Source organism: Brachyistius frenatus, unplaced genomic scaffold, assembly GCF_029030835.1.
Source record: "Brachyistius frenatus isolate BFR_SWC_R1_liver_20210118 unplaced genomic scaffold, ASM2903083v1 Contig_3, whole genome shotgun sequence".
Classification (NCBI taxonomy): domain Eukaryota; kingdom Metazoa; phylum Chordata; class Actinopteri; family Embiotocidae; genus Brachyistius; species Brachyistius frenatus.
In genome coordinates, this window is record NW_027210602.1 from 7,023,995 (window position 1) to 7,045,830 (window position 21,836).

The 21,836-nt window shown below is 39.8% G+C and overlaps 3 protein-coding genes across 4 annotated transcripts; 2 read left to right on the forward strand and 1 right to left on the reverse strand.

The window, feature by feature from the left end:
• The first annotated feature begins 774 nt into the window (after positions 1-774).
• prkab1a (protein kinase, AMP-activated, beta 1 non-catalytic subunit, a) lies at positions 775-9,356 on the forward strand. 2 transcript variants are annotated; one of them, XM_069705019.1, is made up of 8 exons: positions 775-870; positions 3,184-3,366; positions 3,473-3,642; positions 3,951-4,044; positions 5,269-5,383; positions 5,652-5,785; positions 6,020-6,088; positions 7,124-9,356. In XM_069705019.1, the coding sequence occupies exons 2-8, from the start codon at positions 3,217-3,219 to the stop codon at positions 7,199-7,201; spliced, it is 810 nt and encodes a 269-aa protein (XP_069561120.1). In that variant the 5' UTR covers positions 775-870; positions 3,184-3,216; the 3' UTR covers positions 7,202-9,356. The 2 variants fall into 2 exon arrangements, with proteins under 2 accessions (XP_069561120.1, XP_069561128.1); XM_069705027.1 differs by lacking the exon at positions 775-870 and adding an exon at positions 1,109-1,204.
• Positions 9,357-10,444: 1,088 nt separating this feature from the next.
• LOC138624670 (phospholipase A2, minor isoenzyme-like) lies at positions 10,445-12,678 on the forward strand. Its single transcript, XM_069705040.1, has 4 exons — positions 10,445-11,598; positions 11,691-11,838; positions 11,951-12,084; positions 12,201-12,678. Exons 1-4 carry the CDS (start codon positions 11,550-11,552, stop codon positions 12,326-12,328), a joined length of 459 nt encoding a protein of 152 aa, XP_069561141.1. The 5' UTR covers positions 10,445-11,549; the 3' UTR covers positions 12,329-12,678.
• A 3,732-nt stretch (positions 12,679-16,410) lies between these two features.
• On the reverse strand, positions 16,411-18,066 carry ppp1r3c2a (protein phosphatase 1 regulatory subunit 3C2, duplicate a). The gene is made up of 3 exons (XM_069707157.1): positions 17,995-18,066; positions 17,761-17,842; positions 16,411-17,635 (listed from the first exon to the last, which is right to left on the reverse strand). The coding sequence occupies exons 2-3, from the start codon at positions 17,772-17,774 to the stop codon at positions 16,624-16,626; spliced, it is 1,026 nt and encodes a 341-aa protein (XP_069563258.1). The 5' UTR covers positions 17,775-17,842; positions 17,995-18,066; the 3' UTR covers positions 16,411-16,623.
• Positions 18,067-21,836: the final 3,770 nt, after the last annotated feature.

The following is a 21,836-nucleotide window of genomic DNA, read 5'->3' on the forward strand; positions in this document are numbered from 1 at the left end:
CCTAGAATTAAGATCCCCTTGAAGGTTGTTACAGCTGGAATTACAGTGATATTTTTTGTTGTTGCGTGAATGGCAGGTTGCACTGTCTCTGCTCATACTGAAAAACAAATGGTACGTGTCAGGGAGAGGACAAAAAGCTGCTGTTTTCTTGTTCAATCAGCAGCCTAAATTTAGCTTAAGGTGCTGTCACCAGTTGAAAGGCAATCAGCATGGCATTACAACAAACGAATCAGACACAATATGCTGCATGTAGGCCCACAGAATACACAGTATTATATCAATACCTGCAGAGATATATGTTTTAGTAGCGTGGCCACTTTCCCGGTTTAAATTTATGTTGTTATGTGTGTCTTAAATACTTGACAAATGAACAGGTCATCTAACTTGGAAACTGTTCGCAAAGCTGCGCTTGCATTATTTTAAGTATCACCAAAATAATAGGCTATATTACCGTATGACTATAAACTACATTGTGACAAGGCTATAGACCGTCTATATGGGACTATGCAAAGAGAGCTGTAATACCATCTAGTGTTGACTATATCAAATTACACCTCTACCTACATAGAGATATCGAATACAAATAATAGTGATCAAACACTACATATGGATGGATATATATACCCATCGTAACAGAATATATCCACGTTGATAAGATAATAAATGTGTTTTTGAGATAACAGCTGATAAGGGAGAGACATATTGCACCTTGTTTTCAAAGAATGACCATATTTCTCAGTAGGATCCTTTGCGCATGCGCACACGAGGGAGGGGAGGGTTTGTTTTAGCATCATCACCAAATGGTTTGTTATCTGGTGAAATGGAGCTGACGGGCTGACGCAGATAACTGCGACGGAGACCGTTTCTCAGGTAAAAAAAAAAAAAAAAAAAAAAAAAGGCTCAAATAAACTGTCCGTCGGTGCGTTCACTCTTTGAGTTGTTGACACTTTGTGCGGCGCCGCTGCGGGAGTCCACGCACCGAGGCCAGCTGCTACACCTCGTTAGCTTCACCGGGACGTCACGTCGCCTCTTTTCTGGGGTTGGAGGGGGGTTCATTTAGTCGGGAAGTAAACGACCTGCCGTGTAGTCGACATCGGCGGGAGAAGCTGTGACCCCCACGCGAGTTGACACTGGAGGTCTTTCACGCCCGATTTGAAGATGAGCTGGCGTGAACTTTTCACGCAGTAATGGTCGTTTTACTTGGGCACGAACGCGTTACAAATTACATGACGGTAATATAACAGTACGTCATTACAGGTGAAGGTCCTGCACGGGAAGTCCTACTCGAGCAACAGTAAGAAAGCACTTGCAGTAAAATGTAATTACAATTCTAGAGAGTAAAAGTAGCGGTTCGGTCCCTGTGACGTCATATATGACGTGTGTCACTTTTATGTCCAGTTTTATATTCAGGGTCAGCAGATACATCCGATGATTATTGGCAGAGGGAGAAAAAAAACAAAAAACAAACACGTTTTGATGCACAAATCTGTTTTCAGTTTTCCTTTAATCTTTGATTTTACTGAGATATTCGGACATTTATTGAAAGGGAACCATCAGAAGTTTAGAAGGAATTATCCCTATTCGGTGGAGCTGTTAACAACTCAGACGTTAGAAATCCAACCCTGACTACACTATATAATGACTACATTATAAGACATGAGGAGGCAAATGGTTTGGAAACCACTGGTTTGATGTTTGAACAATTTGCCATATTTTGAAATCTTATTATAGTATCCCTCGTGTCAAAATGTCATCTGGAAAGTAACTAAAGCTGTCGAATAAAGAAAAGGTAGTGAAGTAGAACTATAATTCATATAAATATAGTGGAGTAGAAGTCTTAACATCAAATGGAAATACCGAAGTAAACTATACATACCTCAACATTGTACTTAGATACAGTACATGAGTACCTTTTCACCACTAACTACATCAAAAATCATAATCAACCATTTTTTTTCTTACGTTTGATGATGATTGATTTTTTATGATCAGACACTGATCGGAGTTGGGCGATTATTTTCACATTTCATTCAAAAACCTACGGTGTTTGAGCTATTTAACATCAGCCCTCACAGAAACCCTGTTTGATCACATACACTCTTTTCCTGTCACCCTTACGGGTCACATTAAACTGAGTTAATACAATATATTAGTGACAGTTAAACCAAGAAAATAATACGACAGAGGAAAAAAGTCTACAGTGTCACCTTTGGCCGTTTGGCTTAGTTGTATTTCATTTTATAGCAGTGAGAAATGTATTTGGCATTGAGAATGATATAATATGTAATCCATCACTGCGAATGCTATACCTGCTGTTCTTTTGTCAAAGTCATACTACCACTGCTTACTTATACAGATGGCAGTGCAGATTAAAGTTGACCATGCTTCACTAATGCTATACAGAAATAAGTAGAGGAAAATGTACCAAAAAAAAAAAAAAGACCTAATACATGTTTACAGTGTGAAGGATTTTCTATCTGAAGAAGGTCTTTGCATAAATATTTTTATACGATAGTAAAATGAATGTCAGCCGAAGAATGGCAGAAGCTATTTCAATACGTTTTGTTGTTTATAAATGGTCAGCAATAATGTAGGAAATACACTGTGCTCTGTGGAAAAGGGCGTAATCACACAAAGACACTGGTCCTTTTACAGAAATAAGGTATCGTGTTGAAAGAAATGTTATGTTTGGACAGTACTGAACATAACGTAACGGCACAGTTCAACTCTGACAGTGCATGAGCCCGGGGAGGACGCCCTTGAAAAATATACTCACCCCTGCTACTCAGTCCTCAGATGCAGGAATTGTTCTGTGATCACACTTTACGTAAACAAATCCATACTGCGCAAAGAACTCACAGCTTCAGCCGTCATACGTCATACGACGTTGTGGGAAATGTAGAAGTCTCGTCAAGTCGCTCCGCATGATTCTAACTTACTGCTGCTTGTAATTCTCCACCTGCATGTTTTGGTTTGTCACATTCTGCTGTTGAAGCCACTCGGGAGTTTTAGTACCTTGAAATGTCCGGTTTAAGAGATGCAGTTCTTTAAAAGCAGGTTTTGTTACCAGTTCTCCTGTCGCAGCTATTAATGATTAATTACGTTGTTTAAACCGCCGGCTCTTGTGCAGTCTTTTCTCCGTTTCTGGTCGGCTTTACTGAACTGGTTCAACTCCACTCGCAGTGACCTTGTAACGGCCCACAAGAAGACAGAGCCATGGGGAATACAAGCAGCGAGAGGGCAGCGATGGGCCAGGGGGAGAAGGCTCTGCGGAGGGACAGCCGGGGTACCAAAGAGGGAGAGAGGCCAAAAATCCTGATGGATAGCCCTGAGGATGCGGATATTTTTCACGGGGAAGACTTGAAGGTAAGTCATTAAGGCACATATCTTTGACAAACCCCAAGTCTTTGGGCGAATGCAGACTTGACATAAATGAACAAATGTCTTACTGTACGTCTGGTGGGTGTTTCAGGCTCCTCTGGGGAAGGAGGAGTTCCTTGCATGGCAGCAAGACCTAGAAGCAGAAGACAAAGGGCCGATGCTGGATCGACCGACAGTCTTCCGCTGGACTGGAGACGGGAAGGAGGTCTACCTCTCGGGATCCTTCAACAACTGGGCCAACAAGATTCCCCTGATTAGAAGGTGAGAGAGCACGGTCTGAACTCGGTGAGATAACGTCTTATTCAGGTGTAACTTCAACGTTTGGCTGTTAACACCTGTGACAGAACCTTATTATTGTAGAGTATTTTTTTTTTTAATGAAACAGCTTTTTGGTATTCAAATTTCACTGTTCCTCTTAAGTATCTGGTGTAAGGTTGGTTTTCTCCATCATTTTTTAACACGTCGTCTAAAAGCAGCTGACTAATGAGCGAGGAGATGCACATTATTGATGAGGTTGGAGAAGTTCTGCACTAACTGTGTCAAACGCTCTCCCCTGTCATCCGCCAAAGTCAGAACACCTTTGTGGCGATTGTCGATCTACCTGAAGGGGAGCATCAGTACAAGTTTTATGTGGATGGCCAGTGGACCCATGACCCAGCCGAGGTCAGCCATCACTCTCTCACTTATATGCGACCTTTTGTCCAACAAACCTTTTGATGGCACCGACTGCTTGCTTTGATAGCATTTACTATTGAAATCTCCCTTTTCACTCTGTACCAAATTTCCATACCGAGGCCGTGTCCACACTGATACATTTTTGCTTAGAAATACAAACCTTTTGCTCCCATTAGCTCAAAGAGTTAAATCTGATCAGCGAGCCGCAGCATTTACCATGCAGAGGCTCTAATCGAGTTATCAGCCCGTTTCAGCTTGCTGTACTTGATTAGAACGACTTACTTTCCTCTTTTCAAACTCACTTTTTGGCCACATCGCTGTCTTGAGTTGCAGTAAGTGGAGGCTTCTCTGCGTGCAGCAGGTTAGTCGGTGTCTGCAGGTAGCGTTCCAGGTGTTCAGGGAACATCGGTAAATTGTAGCGTCTTAACGATGGCATGTTAAGGAATATCGGAGGATATTCTGCAAACTGTAGCATCTACCTATAGTCTGCATGTGAGGTGTTTAGGAAAACATCTGTACATTTCCATTACGGAGTAACACAGGTTACACACTCCCCTTTCGAAGTGCGTGTTGCTTTAAAAATTGTTCGGTAATGTGTGATTTTGATCTTCTTTTTCTCAGAATGCGCATTATAAAAGTGGTACAGAAACACCTATTGTTACGGAGCTGGTAATAAAGCCAAGGTATCGTACTGGTACCGGTATTGGCATTTTTTTTTAACGATACACAACCCCACTCACCGTCCACCCAGAGCACACGGCACGCGGAGGCCGTCTCAGACTGTATGTCTTGTACTGGGGAATTTCCACGGCAGTCTCCTGTAATAGTTACCACCGGTGTCTGCAAATGAAAAGGCATCACAGTTCTGCTGTAACTCTGCAGCCTGGAAGGACGACGCCATATTTTCTCTTGTTGCAAGCACTAATCTGAGGGACGGACCTCTTACAGCATCTTGTGTTAATAAACAGCCTGTTTCTCTGCTAAAGTACAGCAACAGACTTGTAAAATAGTACATTACATATACTGTTGACTTGACAACTTGAGCAGTGCGGACATCAACAGAGAAATACTTTGAATTATTGTAAAATGCTTTGGGGATTATGCTTTGTAAATATATATATATATATATATATATTTGATCTCATTAATATAATATTGTGTCTTCCCGGTGCATTCGCTGGAGCTTTACTTGTGAATTTGATTTTCCAACAGCCTGTTGTAACCAGCCAGCTCGGCACCGTCAACAATATCATCCAGGTGAAGAAAACTGACTTTGAGGTGTTTGACGCTCTGATGGTGGATTCGCAGAAATGTTCCGACATGTCAGGTGAGTGCCGAAATACCACCGTTTTTATTTCTGCTTCGTTAAGACCGACTGATGCAGGAATGAAAAAAAAAGGTTGCAAAAATAATGTAAATCTTGATTTTTTTTAAAAAAAATTTTTTAATTTATTGTTTTTATTTCCTATTTAACACTCGTTGAAATTTTCAGTAAAAATGTTGCAAACAGAGGGCGAGATTTCTATTCAGGTCTGCGGGAGTGTTTGAAACCGATGTTCTGCCTCCGTCAAACTATTCCACCCTCCCTCCATCAGACCTGTCCAGCTCTCCTCCCGGGCCGTATCATCAGGATGCATATATTCCTAAACAGGAGGAGAAGTTTAAGTCTCCACCCATACTTCCACCTCACCTCCTGCAGGTCATCCTCAACAAAGACACCGGAATATCCGTAAGTAGCTGCGACGCAATCGGATTAGATCTGCTGTTGCCTCATTTTGTTTCCGCTGTGAATTCTCACGAAACTTCTTCATTTAAAGTACATCGGCATGTATAAAGCGAGTAATTTATCTACATTTCTACAATAAACAAACAGATATACAGAAATAGAAAACGTGGAAATGGAAAAACCTGGTTCAACACCCTTTTGTTTCGTCTCTGTTTTTCTTGATCTTTTTCCATCCAGTGTGACCCTGCACTGCTCCCAGAACCCAACCACGTCATGCTCAACCACCTCTATGCTCTTTCCATTAAGGTCAGGTCACAGGTCGACTGAATGACACCAAATACGTTGGTTGTTTTTTTTTCTTTGTGTGTGTGTGTGTGTGTGTGCGAGATATTTTTCGGCGCCACGTGCCCGCTGACATGTTGGAAAACCGTGCGTGGGTTGACAGATGAGAAATGTCCAGGCTTTTGATGGCATTTTTAATACAAAGTGTGAGCGCTGCCGTTGGCCAACTAACCCGTAGCTTGCGCAGCAGATTGTACAAATGGAATGCCAACAAGCTGCTAATAGGACAGAAGGACCACCTGAAGGTCAGATAATTTCCCTTCTTTCAACATTGTGACAGGAAAAACAAACTGAACGCACATGTGGAGATATACAAGACGAGATTAAATAGGGGGGGGGAGGGGGGAAGAATTGCAGAATTCACACGTGTGCCCTGCCGGTGGATTATCATTTAATGATTCACCATTTTCCATTTCACTTGGCAGCTGCTCGGGTAGTTCGTTATTTGCTTTTTTTTTTCCCATTTGGTTTCACCTGGAGTGATAATTTTTGGTTTCAGTGTTGTCATTCTCTTCAAAGAGACATCAAAGAGTTCAACGGGGAACAGATACAATGCCGCCATGTTTATATGGAAACTTTGACGTTAGCGATGAATATTGATTTTCATAGATGCATTGACGGCTTGAAAACAGTCTGTACGTCCCTGCTGAAACCGTATTAGATGTCTAATGCTGCTTTCAAAGCCTACTAACGTTTTTTTTTATATCTGACTAACGCTGCTAAATAAAATGAATAATGGGTGACTTCATAGCGACTAGAAAATAAGCCTAACAGACTCACTTTGTTATCAGAACAATAGAAATACAAGTGCACATGTTTAATGTCTTCAAACAATTGTTCACTAAATGCACTGGTCTACAGTCTGGTAACACAGCACGTGGTAAGACTGATAACGCTGTTCACATAAGGACAACATGAGTCTTAACTGGAAACCTGCATTTCATTGTTTAGAAGTTCTGAGTTCATTTCTATTTTCCATGTTGTCTTTTTCTGTCACAGGATGGCGTGATGGTGCTCAGTGCTACACATCGCTATAAGAAGAAGTATGTGACCACCTTACTATACAAGCCCATTTGATCCCAGACCGTCTGTTCAATTCCAGCCCGGTGTGTTCACTGTACACTGAGTGTACAAAATATGAACTCCACGCGTTTCGGTTTTTGTTTCCCTAAAGTAGAGAGTTCAGGTGAAGCCAGGCTCATATCTCTCACAGGTTTTAAAATCCATCCCAACTAAAAGCAGCAGCCCTGAATCAACGTGGAGGACTTAAACAGATTAAAAAAAAAAAAAAAAAAAGAAGGAATTAAGATTGTTCAATTTGAATTTAATGTCCAGCCAAATTCAGAACTGAAAGCAATACATGATCAAACGTGACTGAATGATAAAGTTAGACAAAGGATGCCTGAATATATCTGCCTCAAGAGGCCATTTAAATGATGACATAACATAATATACAATCCTGGGAAGTTCGAGTTTCTTTTGTTCTTTCCCCAAACCTTTTAAAGGCCACCAGTCACCTGCACTGAAACCTTAAAGTAAAGTAGAGCCCGACCAATACTGGATTTTTGGGGCCGATACCAATATTAGGGAATAAAGAAATACCCGTATTGATATATCAGCTGATATTTTATTATACATATATATACATATATATATATATATATATATATATATATACTGCAGTACAGTGTATATAAACACACATTTTGTTCAGTGATCCCTGAAATGTGGTCATCAAACCATTTTAACACTATTATACAGTTTATTTTCCATTACTGACATTAGTGCACTGAAACGGTAAACTTCACTGGGATTTTAATCATTATAAAGAATCATCTAAAAAAAAAAAAAAACACAAGCAGAAGAATTTCTAATTTACCCCGAGCATCTTTCTTGCATTATGTTCTGTACAAAAAAAAAAAAAAAAAAAAAAAAATCCATATCGGTCAACATGCACGGCGATACTGATATATCTATGATAAGCCAATATCGTCTGACTTTATCGGCTGGCTGGTATCTCAGTCAGGCGCTAACTCTGAGATTATATCTTGTGCACTCTTTGTATATGCAGTTATTATACCCATATATTTAGGGTTATAAATGTCAGAGTCACCCCAATCCTACATTATAATAAGCCTTTATTTGTTCACTGCCTGCCCTCTTTCGTTTCCAACAACAGTATCTGTGCTGAGTAGAATACAAAGGCAATAATGACGGTGTAGGACGCTGAAGTGTTTGCAATGAAAACACACATAAATGTAAGGAAAAGTAATGCTGAGAAAACCAGACTGAAAGACCTCAAATCAATCAGGTTGTCATTCCCAGGGTCGAGATTATTATTACAATTAAGAATGTGAATGAAGGTCAAAGAAATGCACTGCAGTAGCTCGCCACTGTTTTCTTATATGTTTATATTGATGATATTTGTTTAGTGACAATCACACAGCACTTAGTAGATACCTTCTATGAAGTATTCAGTAATATAATTTTTTTTTCTACGTTGATTTGATGATGTGGTTTGTTTTGCTGTCTCATATGGTCTTTACAAAGTTAGTTGTGGTGTTGTGGCCAGAGCAACACGTGTCTTTAACGTAGGATATGTACACTCGCAGCACGACAACGTACCAGGAGAATAATGCTTATCTACTTAAAGCAGGTTTAGATGTACCATTGCACAAGTAACATATTTTCTTTTTCAATCATTAGGATTATTTACGAGTCTATCTCGACTGGTTTTGTTAATATGGCGTCATTTGTTGGTGCTACAGAAAGTTGCCAATCTTCAGTTTCAGTCAAGTGATATTTGAGATTAGTTCATTGGTTGATTTGAATGGGAAACATTTGAACAGGATCATGTGATAGACTGAGTCACTCCCTGAGAACTTGTGTTACAGTGAGTTGGTTCTGTTTGTGGTCTGTGTAGATTTCATGAAGTCTGAAGGACTATATTTAAATATATGACTTGAACCAAGAACAATGTACAATTGCCATAATTAAATAAGACCACAAAGTGAATTATTTGTATTCTTACTGAATGCTGTAGGCCAGTAGAGGCTGAGTTCTCATTTGTGTTAAGTATGAACTATCTTTGCCATGATTTACTGATGTTGAGATGCTCGACATTCGGATGAGTTGAAGTGTCATTTAAAATGTTGTGGACCCTTTGAACCACTTTTTTTTTTTTTTTTCCATTATGAGACAAATTTCTATTAAAGATGAAGTTACAAATTCACCTGCAGTTTGCATTTTTTTTTTGATCACCCTGTCGCCATGTTGGTCTTTAGAAATGAACGTTTGTGATGAATTGACTGAGATCGGAGGTCCTACTGCAATAGTCATAAGATAAAACAAAAAAGGGTGTACACCCTGAAAGCAGTTAAGTGTGTATTTGCCATTTTTGTCCCCAGCCAGACCATGTTTTTTCTTTTCTTTTTCTTTTTTTTAAATTAGGCGGAAGAGATGTCTGCGCAGTTAGATCCATGTAGTATATCGCTTCCTTTTTCAAGCTGTTGGTCGGTCAGACCTCCATCCGAAACATACTTGGCGCAACAATGGACAGGCAGGGAAAAGCAAGCATCCTCATCCTCCTCACCAGGGCCTCATCATTGGCCCTGGTAGTAGATACTCCACCTCTTGGGAATTGTAGTTTCATAGATGGAGGTCATATTTGTTAGAAACTACAACAAAAAAATATGAATAAAAAAAAAGTATTAGGCCTATACTGCACGGATCTAACTTTCTGGACATCTCCTCCACCTAGTAAGTACTCATAATTGGTTTCAGCACCTTAGCTAGCCAAGTGGAGCAGTTATGCATTATCCACCTTTTTTTTTTCTTTTCTTTTTTTTAATATTTTTTTAAACTTCAGAAATGTATGTTATTGGTAGCATTTAAGCGGATAATTCCTTCAAGTAATACACCTGCACTGGCAAAACTTTTCAAAGTACCATAAATTGGTAATCTCAAGATATCATTATGATATATACGCATGAAAACACGTCCTTTACATCTCTTAGTGGAAGGTTTTTAACATGTTATTAATTTTCGCTAATGTCTAAAAAATAACCTTAACTCGTACCGGCCATAATAAAAACAGAGTAAATATCACTGTCAATAAAACATGCTGTAGAAAGTCTGTAACTCCCCACAGATTCTTGCACTTTCCTCCCAGCCTCTTGGGTGTCTGCATATCATCAAAACATTGATTTTAAAGTCTGGGATCCAGCATGTCATGTTGCAGCATATATTTATATTTGTCATATTTCTCCCTATTTCGGTCTCTCTTTTTTTTTTTTTTTTTTCGAGGGGGGTGGAGGTGGGGGGGGGGACCTGAGGTTATTACAGTGCGTCCGGAAAGTATTCACAGCGCTTCACTTTTTCCACATTTTGTTATGTTACAGCCTTATTCCAAAATCCTCGTTTCAAGATTTTCTTCGAAATCAGAAAAGCTTTTCCTTTCAGGACCTTGCTTTGTGCACAGGGTCACTGCCTTGCACTATTTCCTATTAAAGAGCCTAACGAGCGACAGACCAAAAGCAGTTCAAAGAATGACATATATATATATACATATATATATGTATATATATGCTAGAGAGGACTTTAAAACATTTGTGAACATGCTGAAGAACTTTATCACAACTTCCTTACTACATTTTCTGATCCTCTACCAAATTGAATTCAAATATGTGTACAGGTTTGGTAGATAAAACAAGAAACCGAAAGCCTTTACTTACTGGATTTGTCCCATAGAGATCATTATTACTATTAGCAGCAACAGGAAGATTTAAAAGTTTAAATAAAAAAGTGCAAAGATCAAAAACACATTAGGAATGATGAGATGAAACAGTTTCAGCAATTATCATAAAGGCACATAGATTTGAGAAACACGAATCTAAAAGCTTTCTTTCCTGGTTCAGTTCTGACTTTGGGAAGAAAAAAAAACAAACAGAGATTGTTACATCCATAGTTTAAAAAAAAAAGAAAGGAAAAAAAAAGGACAAGAAAGAAAATTTGACACGTAGGAATTTATACCCAGCACAGGTTTGTAAATAAAAAAACATACCAGTGACTGAGGCTGGCCAATTCACTGTGGAGCATACAACACAATGATGACGAAGACATCCACAGTAATGAACCTCAGAGCCCTTTGATTGAGGTGGATGACATATTTCAGACTTATCAGTCCTATTGACATGTCCTCAACCTCAAGGCTGAGTGACTCAGATATGCTTAACAAGAAACAAGGTTCAGATTGAGTGTGAGAACGGTTACCTGCTTTTACATATGCTGGTTTGTGTTTGAACCTCACGCTCTCCATGTGACCTTATGCAGTATGAACAGCTGACAGGGAAGGTCCCACACCTGATATATATATAGAGGCCTGATTTCAGAATGCCAGCTACTCACTGACTCCCTGACTTTCACGATGAAGACTCTCCAGACTGTGTTTGTCTTGTCTCTCAGCCTCTGTGTTTGTGAGTACAACCTGACAAAAAGCTGTAGTTATGAATAGATGTATGTCGTTGTACAATATAAAGTATGATTGCATCTTGTTATTGTGCTTCAGCCCGGTCCTTGGACTACAAGGCACTCAACCAGTTCAGGAAGATGATCCTGTGCGTGTTGCCCGACAGCTGGCCTGTTTTGGACTTCGCTGACTACGGTTGCTTCTGTGGGAAGGGAGGCTACGGCGAGCCCGTGGATGAGCTGGACAGGTCAAGATTCAGACACTCCGCTTCATATTTGCGCGACTTAAAAAAAAAAAAGAAAAAAAAAAGAAGCATTTTCAGTCTATTTCAAAATGTGTTTTAACTTTTTGACCTGTAGGTGCTGCGAAGTGCATGACAGGTGTTACGATGATGCTATGCAGCACCCTGAGTGCTGGTTCATCCTGGACAACCCTTACACCGAGTTCTATGACTACAGCTGTGACGAGGCAAATAAGAAGGTCACCTGTGGCAGTGAGTACACTGAAAAACTGATTGACTGTCCACATTTGAGTTGAACGTTATAGTAGCAATTGCTTGCTTTCTGGTAATGACAGTGAAGTTAGTGATCTCTGCTGTTTCTCCTCCAGACGACAACAAAGAATGTGAGATGTTCATCTGTGAGTGCGACAGGAAGGCCGCAGAATGTTTTGGCAAAGCAACTTATAACCCGGAGCACGAGCACCTGCCCAGCGACCAATGTCAGCAAAGACAATAAACCTCATCAAACGAAGCACTCGTGCTTCAACATGTCAGATCCACCTTTTAGTTTTAAAAGATGACACGTTGTCGCGTCGATTTATTTACTCATTTAATGAGGACCAGTTATTCAAGAGTGTCATCAAGTCCAGTAGAGGGCATAATGCTGCACCTTCTACTTCTAGCTGATAGGAAGAAGTTGATCAAATAATAATAATAATAATAATAATAATAATAATAATAATAATAATAATAATAGTAATAGTGCAGACTGTCTCAACACTATCCCATCTGTATATTTTATGTAACAATCCCATGTTCTAATACTTAAACTTGTCTAAATAATAAAATGCATTTGCTCAGACAAAAGATGAGAATTACTTAGATTTTTGTTTAACTTCCTTTTAATTTTTTTTTGTGGTTATGAATGAGGATTTTCACAGTATTTTACAATTGTATTTACAGTAAATCACAGACAAATGGTAACCTATACTGAATGCCTGCTGGATAACTATCATGTATTTATGAATTTAACCCTATGGGACTGATGAAGGATATTAATACAATAAACAAAAAAAATGTTTTTAAGTGTATTGAGGTCTAAAATTAATTTCTTGTGCTCACGTTCCCCAAATAAAGTTTGTAATTTTGACCAAAGTGACTTCTTTTTTTTCACGTTTGCTGAAACTGTCTCTGTTTTGATAGCAGTCCGTGAGACAGATGATCTGTCAAAAAACAAAAAAAAAACCAGCCTTCTCGGGCTCCTCCTACTGTTCCTAAAGCCTTTTGCAGGAATCCAGGTGTGCCACACCAGCGATTATGTCATGTCTTTGAGGTGTCATGTGTCTGGGAGTTCCAGTGCTCTTTCCATCCTCACACTGAATGTTTTGAATGGTGTTTTATATATGGAGCTCATGTGAAGATCTGACCATATTTTAACCCTTGTATGGTGTTCGGGACCCGTTTTCATTTTTTTTTTTTAATCAAAAGAAAAATGATACGATTAATTATTTTTTTTCAAACTCAGACTCATTGGCCTTGGCTCATTTTCTGTGAAGAACATATATCGGAACACATTTCTGAAAATGAGACCGCAGACCAGCTCGACGGCAGAGAGACAAGCGAGCTGCCATCAGGACAGTGTGGGACAAGTGGGTGCACCGCCTCCCCCCTGTTTTGCAACCACCATTTAGGGGGCCGCTGCCCCTTTTAGGCAGTATACACCATCTAAACCTACAAAATATGGTTTAAAGATCCAGGCTGCCTGTGATGCCACTTCCTCATATGCTTGGATATGCAGTCATATGCAGTTTTTTTTCCCACTCATATCTTGATTATAACTGTGATTTTCTTGTTTTTATTACATTTTATTAAAAAAAAAAAAAAAAAAAAAAAAAAAAAAAAAAAAAAAAAAAAAAAAAAAAAAAAAAAAAAAAAAAAAAAAAAAAAAAAAAAAAAAAAAAAAAAAAAAAAAAAAAAAAAAAAAAAAAAAAAAAAAAAAAAAAAAAAAAAAAAAAAAAAAAACGAGTAGCACTTTAATTCATAAATGTGATCTAACAAAGGTAAAGGGCAAATAATGGGCCAATAACGGCATATGAAAAAAAAAAAGACGTTTTAGCCTAATGTCTTGCTGTCAGTGCGCCACCTCTGTTAGCTCCCCACAGCTCACTCTTTGTGAGCACAGCTATAGCTCCAGCCCACTGGATCAGTCTTCAGGCTATTGTTCAGACAACACAAGCATCAGCACTGTAAGCACCAGCAGCTGGTAGGTGGCTGCTGGCCAGTTTTGCCTGCTGCTTGCTAGAAGATAAAATGAGAAAAAAAAAAAAGAAGACAAATCCAAGCAACGAAAACAGACGCTGACCAGTGAAAAGCCCCTTTTCCAACCTAATACCCTGTGCTGTGAATGTGTACATATTTTAGTCATTATGTGTCATTTGCAATCGTCTTTGTTGCTGAAAGCGGTTGCACTGTCGATGGGTGTGCCTCACATCGACAGTGTCCAAACTGGGGATCAGGACACTTGAATGTCAAAACGATTTGCCCTGGAAAATAAGACCGCAATCACTGTGCACGTTACAAGCTACAAGGAGTTTTTAAAACTAAATTAAAAAAATAGGTCGTTTATCAGCAGTTTGCAAAATGATCCATAAGGTCGTTTTTTTTTTTAATTTTTTTTTTTACCCCTCGTGGCAGAACATTATCATTTTATCTGTTTTCTTGCTATTTTCAAGCCAAAAATGTCCATATTTAGAAGAGCTGGGGAGGAGGGAGCAGAAGATCAAACTCGATCTGGTTGGGAACCTGAGAGAACTACGTCCCACCCACCTATGGTGGAAACCTGACTACACCCCAGGCCTGTCAATCAAACAGACGCGGCCCAAAAATCACGCTTTCTGGTGTCCAATATCTTATCTAATGTTTGGATTATTTTCAGATGGACGGCCAGAAAACCACCGAGAACGGGCTTCACTTTAGCAAAAGACACCATTATGACTCATGGGCAAAATTTTGACTTTGTATTTCATGGGAAAAGTTTAATCGGAGTGTGTGTGCGGAGGCAGAGACTCTGTGTGCGGTTTGTGTGGTATTGTGTAGCTGTTCTAACACTCGACACCAGCCCGGTACCGTTGGCTCCAATAAATAAAAGAGTGTTCCCGGATACACGGCGTGAAAACCTGTTTGCACCTGTGACATGTAGCAATCCAGCTGATATCACTCAGCTGTGACTGTTCCCAGAGGTGGCAGCCAGAGAGTGATGCGTGGAGCAACGAGTCAAAGAAAGGTGACTAAGAAGGAACAGAACAAAAGAAGCACGAAGGGATTCTCTCACTGCAGCTATCTAACGATCACATCACCCCACCCTTGCATGTAAACACAAGCCCACGCGGTATCCACAGTACATGCTGGCCCTGCTGCTGCCATGGTTACTTGCTGTTTGCCATACCAGAAAGGTAAGAAGTACTAATTCCCAACGTGTTATTCAACTTTTTGCCAGCGAGTGAGGGAGTGTCTGGAACACACCATCCCCGTAGCCCAGGACATCTTTAGGTCTCTTGTCTTCTTGTCTGGTATGCACGACGTACCAGATGAAAACCAACACCGGAAATCTGAGCCCGAGCCAAGAGCAATAATGTCTGTTCACGTACAGCACGACTACTGGGGGGGGGGGGGAACTGAGTTCGTGTGTTCAAAATGCTTTTGAAATAATTACCTTGTGTACTGATACACGTGTTTTCCTTCACACTAATGTAGATGTCACGTTTTTCCACTTTGCCCACCTTTGGGCATCTTAATCAGGGCTTGTGGCATGATAATGCTGCAATACACAAATATCCTTTATCGCACAGGTTACCTTAAAATGCTTCTGCTTCCATGTTTTAAATGTATTCTGTCCTCAGAGCAGGTGTCAGACCACACTTCGGCAGATAGCGAACATACTGTTGTATGGAGAGCCAGACGAAGAAGTAAAGTTGAATGAACGTTTGCTGTTTGTTTTCCTCTTCCCATGTACAACAATCTTTTTTTTTTGTTGTAAAACTGAAATAAGGACAAAAATAAATCACTCAAATCAGTATGTATGTCAAAATAAAATTGCATATCTTTTCTGTTGTACCACACAGAATAAAACACTGTGCTAAACTACCTTCCTTTTCAACAAACAAGGCATGGCTTGATAATTAACATTTTTGCCGAGTCGTCACAATGCTTTACCCTAACTTAGATGCTAAAAAATACCAGCTCCATAAAAACCTCCCTCTTTATGTTAAAGTTCTATGTAAACCTTCAATAAGCAGTGCAATTCAGCACACAATGAAGGCACTCAAAGTAAGAAAGGCAGAGGATTAGCTGCCCACACGTGATCCCTCACCTGCTGGAATCATTGCTCTGGCCACATCACCTGACCCTATTGGCCAATGAATGAAAAGAAGACTTCTACTGCTAAAACTAACTGCAATAACACATGCAACCACCAGGGGGATACATTAAAAATAATCTAAACATCAACCCAATATACAGAACAAAATGATTAGGATTTAAATTCTGCAAAAGAAAGAGGAAAGAAACAAGCTTTTTTTTTTAACGGATTTAATACCAACGTAAAGGCCGGGTGTATTATTCACATTTTAGCAGAGTAGTTGAGCTCAGGAGGGTCAGCTAGGGTCAAACTGTTTGAACAGCAGGTTTGATACCATTAAACATTGAGGATTTCAGACAGTTCATGCAGCCCTAAAAGAATAAATATTTATTAATAGAGATATTTACATTGTTATTTATAGGTCTGTTGAGAATGTGTGGGCTCATTGCACTAGTCTACCGTGTTGCGTACATACTTGTCCAATCTACTCTGACTCTGTTTGATAGACTCCTCTGGGGATACTGTAGATCAGCATGGTTCTGGACACTGGCAGACATCTGCGCGGGCCACGATGGTGGCCGCTGCTTTGAGAGCGTGGGCTGACAGCGGTTAACGTTCCCTTGGTTCGCATTTGATCCATCCTGTTCAATGCACACTTTGTAATTCTGCCCCCTGTTGTCGTCCCAGTGTGGCCCACGGCCAGGCCTCGGCCTGAATGACAGACAGAACTCAATTCGCTCCTTTGGGTCCGTATTCTGCGGTAAGCTCAAGTCAAAGGTGAACACATCTATGTCAGAACCGCCGCAGCGCTGCTGCTGCACGAACGTGCAGGGAATGTCACGATGGCTCCGCCAAGAGTCAAAGGTCAACCGTATGTGCACGGCCCTTTCAGCGCCGACGTGAGAAGCACACACTCTGCCACTCAATGAATACTCTGACAGGTGGCAGCTTTCCAGCTGGACGTGCGTCTCTCGCAGACGTGCAAGAAAGGCTTTAAAGTCGAGCGTCGGCTGAGGGAAACCCAGCCACAACTTGTGGCGCTGCACTTTGTTTGGGGTTGACGGTTCCAGTTTGGTTGGAGAGCTTCTCCTCACCAGGGTAGACGTCGGGGAGGACGGCCCGGGCATGAACAGATGCACAGCAGTGAGTGCCAATCCTTTGGCGTCTGCAAACACCACGCGTTTCTTGCTCCCGCCGCCGCCCCTGCGGAAACAGCTCCGCAGCTCTGAAGGCGCATGAGAGGAGGGCAGCAGAGACCATGTGGATAAGGAAGTAGACGAGGGAAGATGTGGATACCGGAGGCTGTTCCTCGGTGGCGTGTCAGCTGGCTGAGAACGCTGCTGTGGGGGTTTGAGAGGAGAAATGGACAGCAGCTGATAAAGAGGCTGGCGCTGGCTCAGGCTCAGACACACAGCCAGGTCAACCGGTGTCACAGCGGGCTGGGAGTGACCGAAGGCATGGAGGACTCTGAAAAGAACGACATGATGGGATTAAAATGAGATCTGCTGTTACAGAGACAATGGGATCTGACGCCTGATTGGTCATGTTAATGTGATTACCACATGGACGAATAAATGAAAATAGTCGCTTACCTTGTACAATTCATCTTCAGACTGTAGATGTCACTTTGTAAGTCTGCTGTCTTTGCTGAAGGGCTGCACTGAGCTGAGTGATCTAGCAACAGGAATTAGAGATTTTAAACAAATAAGACTTTCTAATGGATTAAACAACAGTCAATACATAAATTGTACACAAGACAAACAGTTCTGCAGAGCGGTGACATAAAGCGCGAGGCGGTGGCATGCGTCGCTGTTACATGTACTTACAGGTTTCACAGCACCATGTTTCATTAACTCGATGAGAGAGGAATAGAAGAAGGAAGGACCGTGGCTGCGGTCTGTCTCTGCTCTCTGGAACTTATGTGTGGAGTGGAGAATGAGGCTGCACCTCCAGCAACACCACATTCACATGTGGGTGTAGTTTAGCCAATGAAATGAAGGTGTTTTGTTTATGTCCTGCCCCTAGCAGAACTGTTGCGTGAAGAGTAGTTTCAAACCTTTCCTTAGCTGGAACTCCTCTGGACTGATTCAATGTTGTAAGTGTGTTTAATGGTGAAGTCAAAATATAGTTTGATTGCAACCTTACCACGAGAAAAGTAAGCTTTTAAACTCAGTCTTCTTTATGCAGTTATAATTTTAAATCATGCAGGAGGGCAATGACAACATACAAAATAAATGACACAACATTGAGCTTAGATCTAGGTGGAGAATGGCATTATTACTATAAACAGTTCCAAAAAGTATGGTGACATACAAAGATGGTAAATATTTTGTAAATATAGACACATTTAAAGCCAGTGTCACATTTGTTGATCCACAGCACATAACTTTTCACAAAAGTGATTCTCAAACTGAAATACCATTTTCCTCTGTCTATATTGTTCTACTGGCCGGCGTCCACGTCACTTGACTTGAAATTAAATACTTTTAGCAGACTAAAGGCTTTAAAATAAAATAAATAGAAGTTAAAAGGCTGCCTGACAACACCACCTAGTTTGAGGAGTCTAGGTCTCCATTTAAAACACAGACTCCTTTAAAAATGGGGTGTAGCAGGGATCACTGAGATATAACAATTAAGGAATGGTAAAAAATGTTTGTTTAAAATCTAAAACTAATCTAAAAAAAAATATATAAAATAACTAAATAATAATTAAAATAGGTTAAAAGACTAAAACTCCAGTATCATTTCAATAAAACAAGTTAAAAAAGAGTTAAAAGTCCAGTTAAAAAAAAGAACTACAAAAATATTTTTTTTTAAAAGTTCAACACCAGCTAAAAGCAGGCATGCCACCAGGAGGGGGAGTTTGGGTGTTCTTGTTACTTCTGGCTCTTCTGGCTCTTCTGGCTCAGCCACCTGTCCTCTCCTGAGCTCCTCCAACCACCAGGGACACCGCCCGCCCGCCCGCTGAGTACCTTTTGTGAGTACCTTTTGTGAGTACCTTTTATTTATTTAAATTAAGCTCAATACGATTCCTATGTTTACTAAAGTACGTTACTTACAAAAAAAAAAAATCATCACCAAATTGAGCCTTTGCACCGGCTCAAACACTGCTCTCATTGGTGAAAGTTCCAGCCATCACCAACCTCATCCAAATGTGAACTTCCCTCTTTAACAACTCCATCTCCAATAGGCATCTCACAATTCTAGAGCAGTTTTTGTGAAACCAATAAGCTTTGCGCATGGTGAGACCATGTTGTATATTTTCTTCTTCATGCCTGAGCAGTGTTTTTTTCTTTGGCATTTTTGTTGGTGTTAATTGCTGAATATTTTATTAATTAATTCATTTACTAGATTATAATCCTGCTTTTCCTGATACTTTTTTTTTTTTTTGTTGAATGAAATTCACCAATATGCTTTCTTTCCAAGTATTTGATAATTGAGATTATCAATACACTTTCCTGTCTTTATGTTAAATATAAAGCTACATCATAAGCTTAGTCTACCATACTTAAAAGGCTGAAACAGCTGGCCAGCTAGCCATGAATAGTTTTAAAGAAAATGTGATCAGTTTTTTTTTTTTACTGACAAATAAAGTGGAAATTAATAGCTAAAAATAGGTTTGGGCTAGAACTCAAAAACTGCACATGGTCAGTAGGTGATTGAAATACATATAAAAAATAATAATTCAGGCCTTGTTAGAAATGAGTTAATTACTATTAAGTAAACAAGTAAATTCACAAAAGTGGAGGATTTCGGTTGACACCCAGCTCTTAGCTCCAGGCTGTAAGTAAACATTATATAACATCTATTGCATAAAATAGTGTTTATAATTTTGGGACCTCTTTGTATTATCTTTTCATGACCACATCACAGTATATTGATGATTTGTGCAAATCACCAATATATAGACCACTGCCAACTTCATTAAAAAAAAAAACCCACAAAAACGCATATCTGTATTTATTTGCAATGTAAATCAGTCTCTTGCGGCTATACGTTTTAGGTCCAGTGTGTTTCACTTATGGAAAGAGACAGGCCTAAAAGTTATAGGTGGTGCCATGTCATCACTTGGGGATGCGGAAAAGTGCAGACTTTCACAGGTGAGGTGAGGTCACCCAATAAAGAAGTTTAAGGCATTACACATACTTGTCCCATTCACTTGCCTGTGGTTGAGGAAGAGAACAACATTACCATTCGTAATTAAGTTAAAATAGTATGGTTATATATTGAATAAAGACACATTTCAACCCAGTCTCAGATCAAAATTCATAAAAGCAAAAAGTCTTACTTTCACAGATCAAAATTCATAAAAGCAAAAAGTCTTACTTTCACAATAGTGGTGCAAATATTGTGAGATGCCATTTTTCTTGGTCTACTCTTCTCTACTAGCCTATGTCCATGTCAATTAAAAACCCTAGGGTGTTCAAGTTAACTGGTGTCTCAGACAAAATTGCCTTTTGTTTTGGCAACAAGATTATGTTGTTAACTTCCAGAAAGGATAATGGTTTGGGTTACAATAATTATGAAACTTATGGAAGTCACTTTACTTATGTAAATTAAGTTCTGCACGCAACCTAAGTTCAATGCGATACCTATATTTATTTGCGTGCATACTTAGAGAAATCCACTCCGACTTTTGCTTTTGCACTGACTCAAACACCAGTGTCTTTGGTTAAAATTTTTATGTTTGATCCATCCAGCTATCCCCAACCTCATCCCGAGGAGGACTTTGTTGCTCTTTATTCTGCGTCATGTGACTTTCTTCTTCAACAACCCCATCTCAAATTGAATTTTAGGATAATTCTGCTTTACCTGATACTTTTATCAAACGCTATATCCTTTTTTTTCTAAGTATTTGATGATTGACATGATCGATACCAATTTACTGTCTGTTTTCTAAACGTGAAGCTTCTGCAGAAGCTGCTTGGCTTAATCTAGCCCATTTAGCAAAGGCTAAAACAGCTGGCCTGGCTCTGTTAATGTGACATGAGCTGTTCTGAAACTCACTAATGTTTTATTCTCATTTGATACGTCTGATATAATGTCTGCAAAGGGCTTGTGATTGTATTATGTTGTATACTCCTCCACTGTTAACCATGGCTAGTTTTAAATAATTGTCCAGGTCCTGTTTTCTACAGACAAAGAGTAAAGAACAAAATCTAAATTGGGTACGGCCTAAAACCGGTCTGGGATTTACCTTCATGCTGCCTCTGGTAATTGCTACAAAACATGCCTTTGTTCTAAAATTACATAATGTCATTATGTAACTGATTTGGGCACTGGAACAAACTAATTGATTACTATCAAAACAAATTAAATTATGTGAAGGATTGTCGTTGACACTAAGCTCTTAGCTCCAGTCGGTAGGCTAACGTTGCATAATGTCAATTGCATAACACAGTTTTTGTCATTTTCAAACCGCATTGTATAATCTTCCTTTCGTGACCACATTTCATAGTATATTGACGATTGTAGTCTATACATTGGTTATTTGCACCAGCCAACTTTATACAAATAACAAAAACAGCAAAAACACAAACATTTGTATTTATTTGCAAGGCAAAAATATCTCTTGGGACTTGGGTTGAGGTGCAGCATGTGTGACACTTGTAGTCTCAGACAGTCACAGAGATGGAGCTAAGACCCATGATGGCTGCTGTGTCATCAC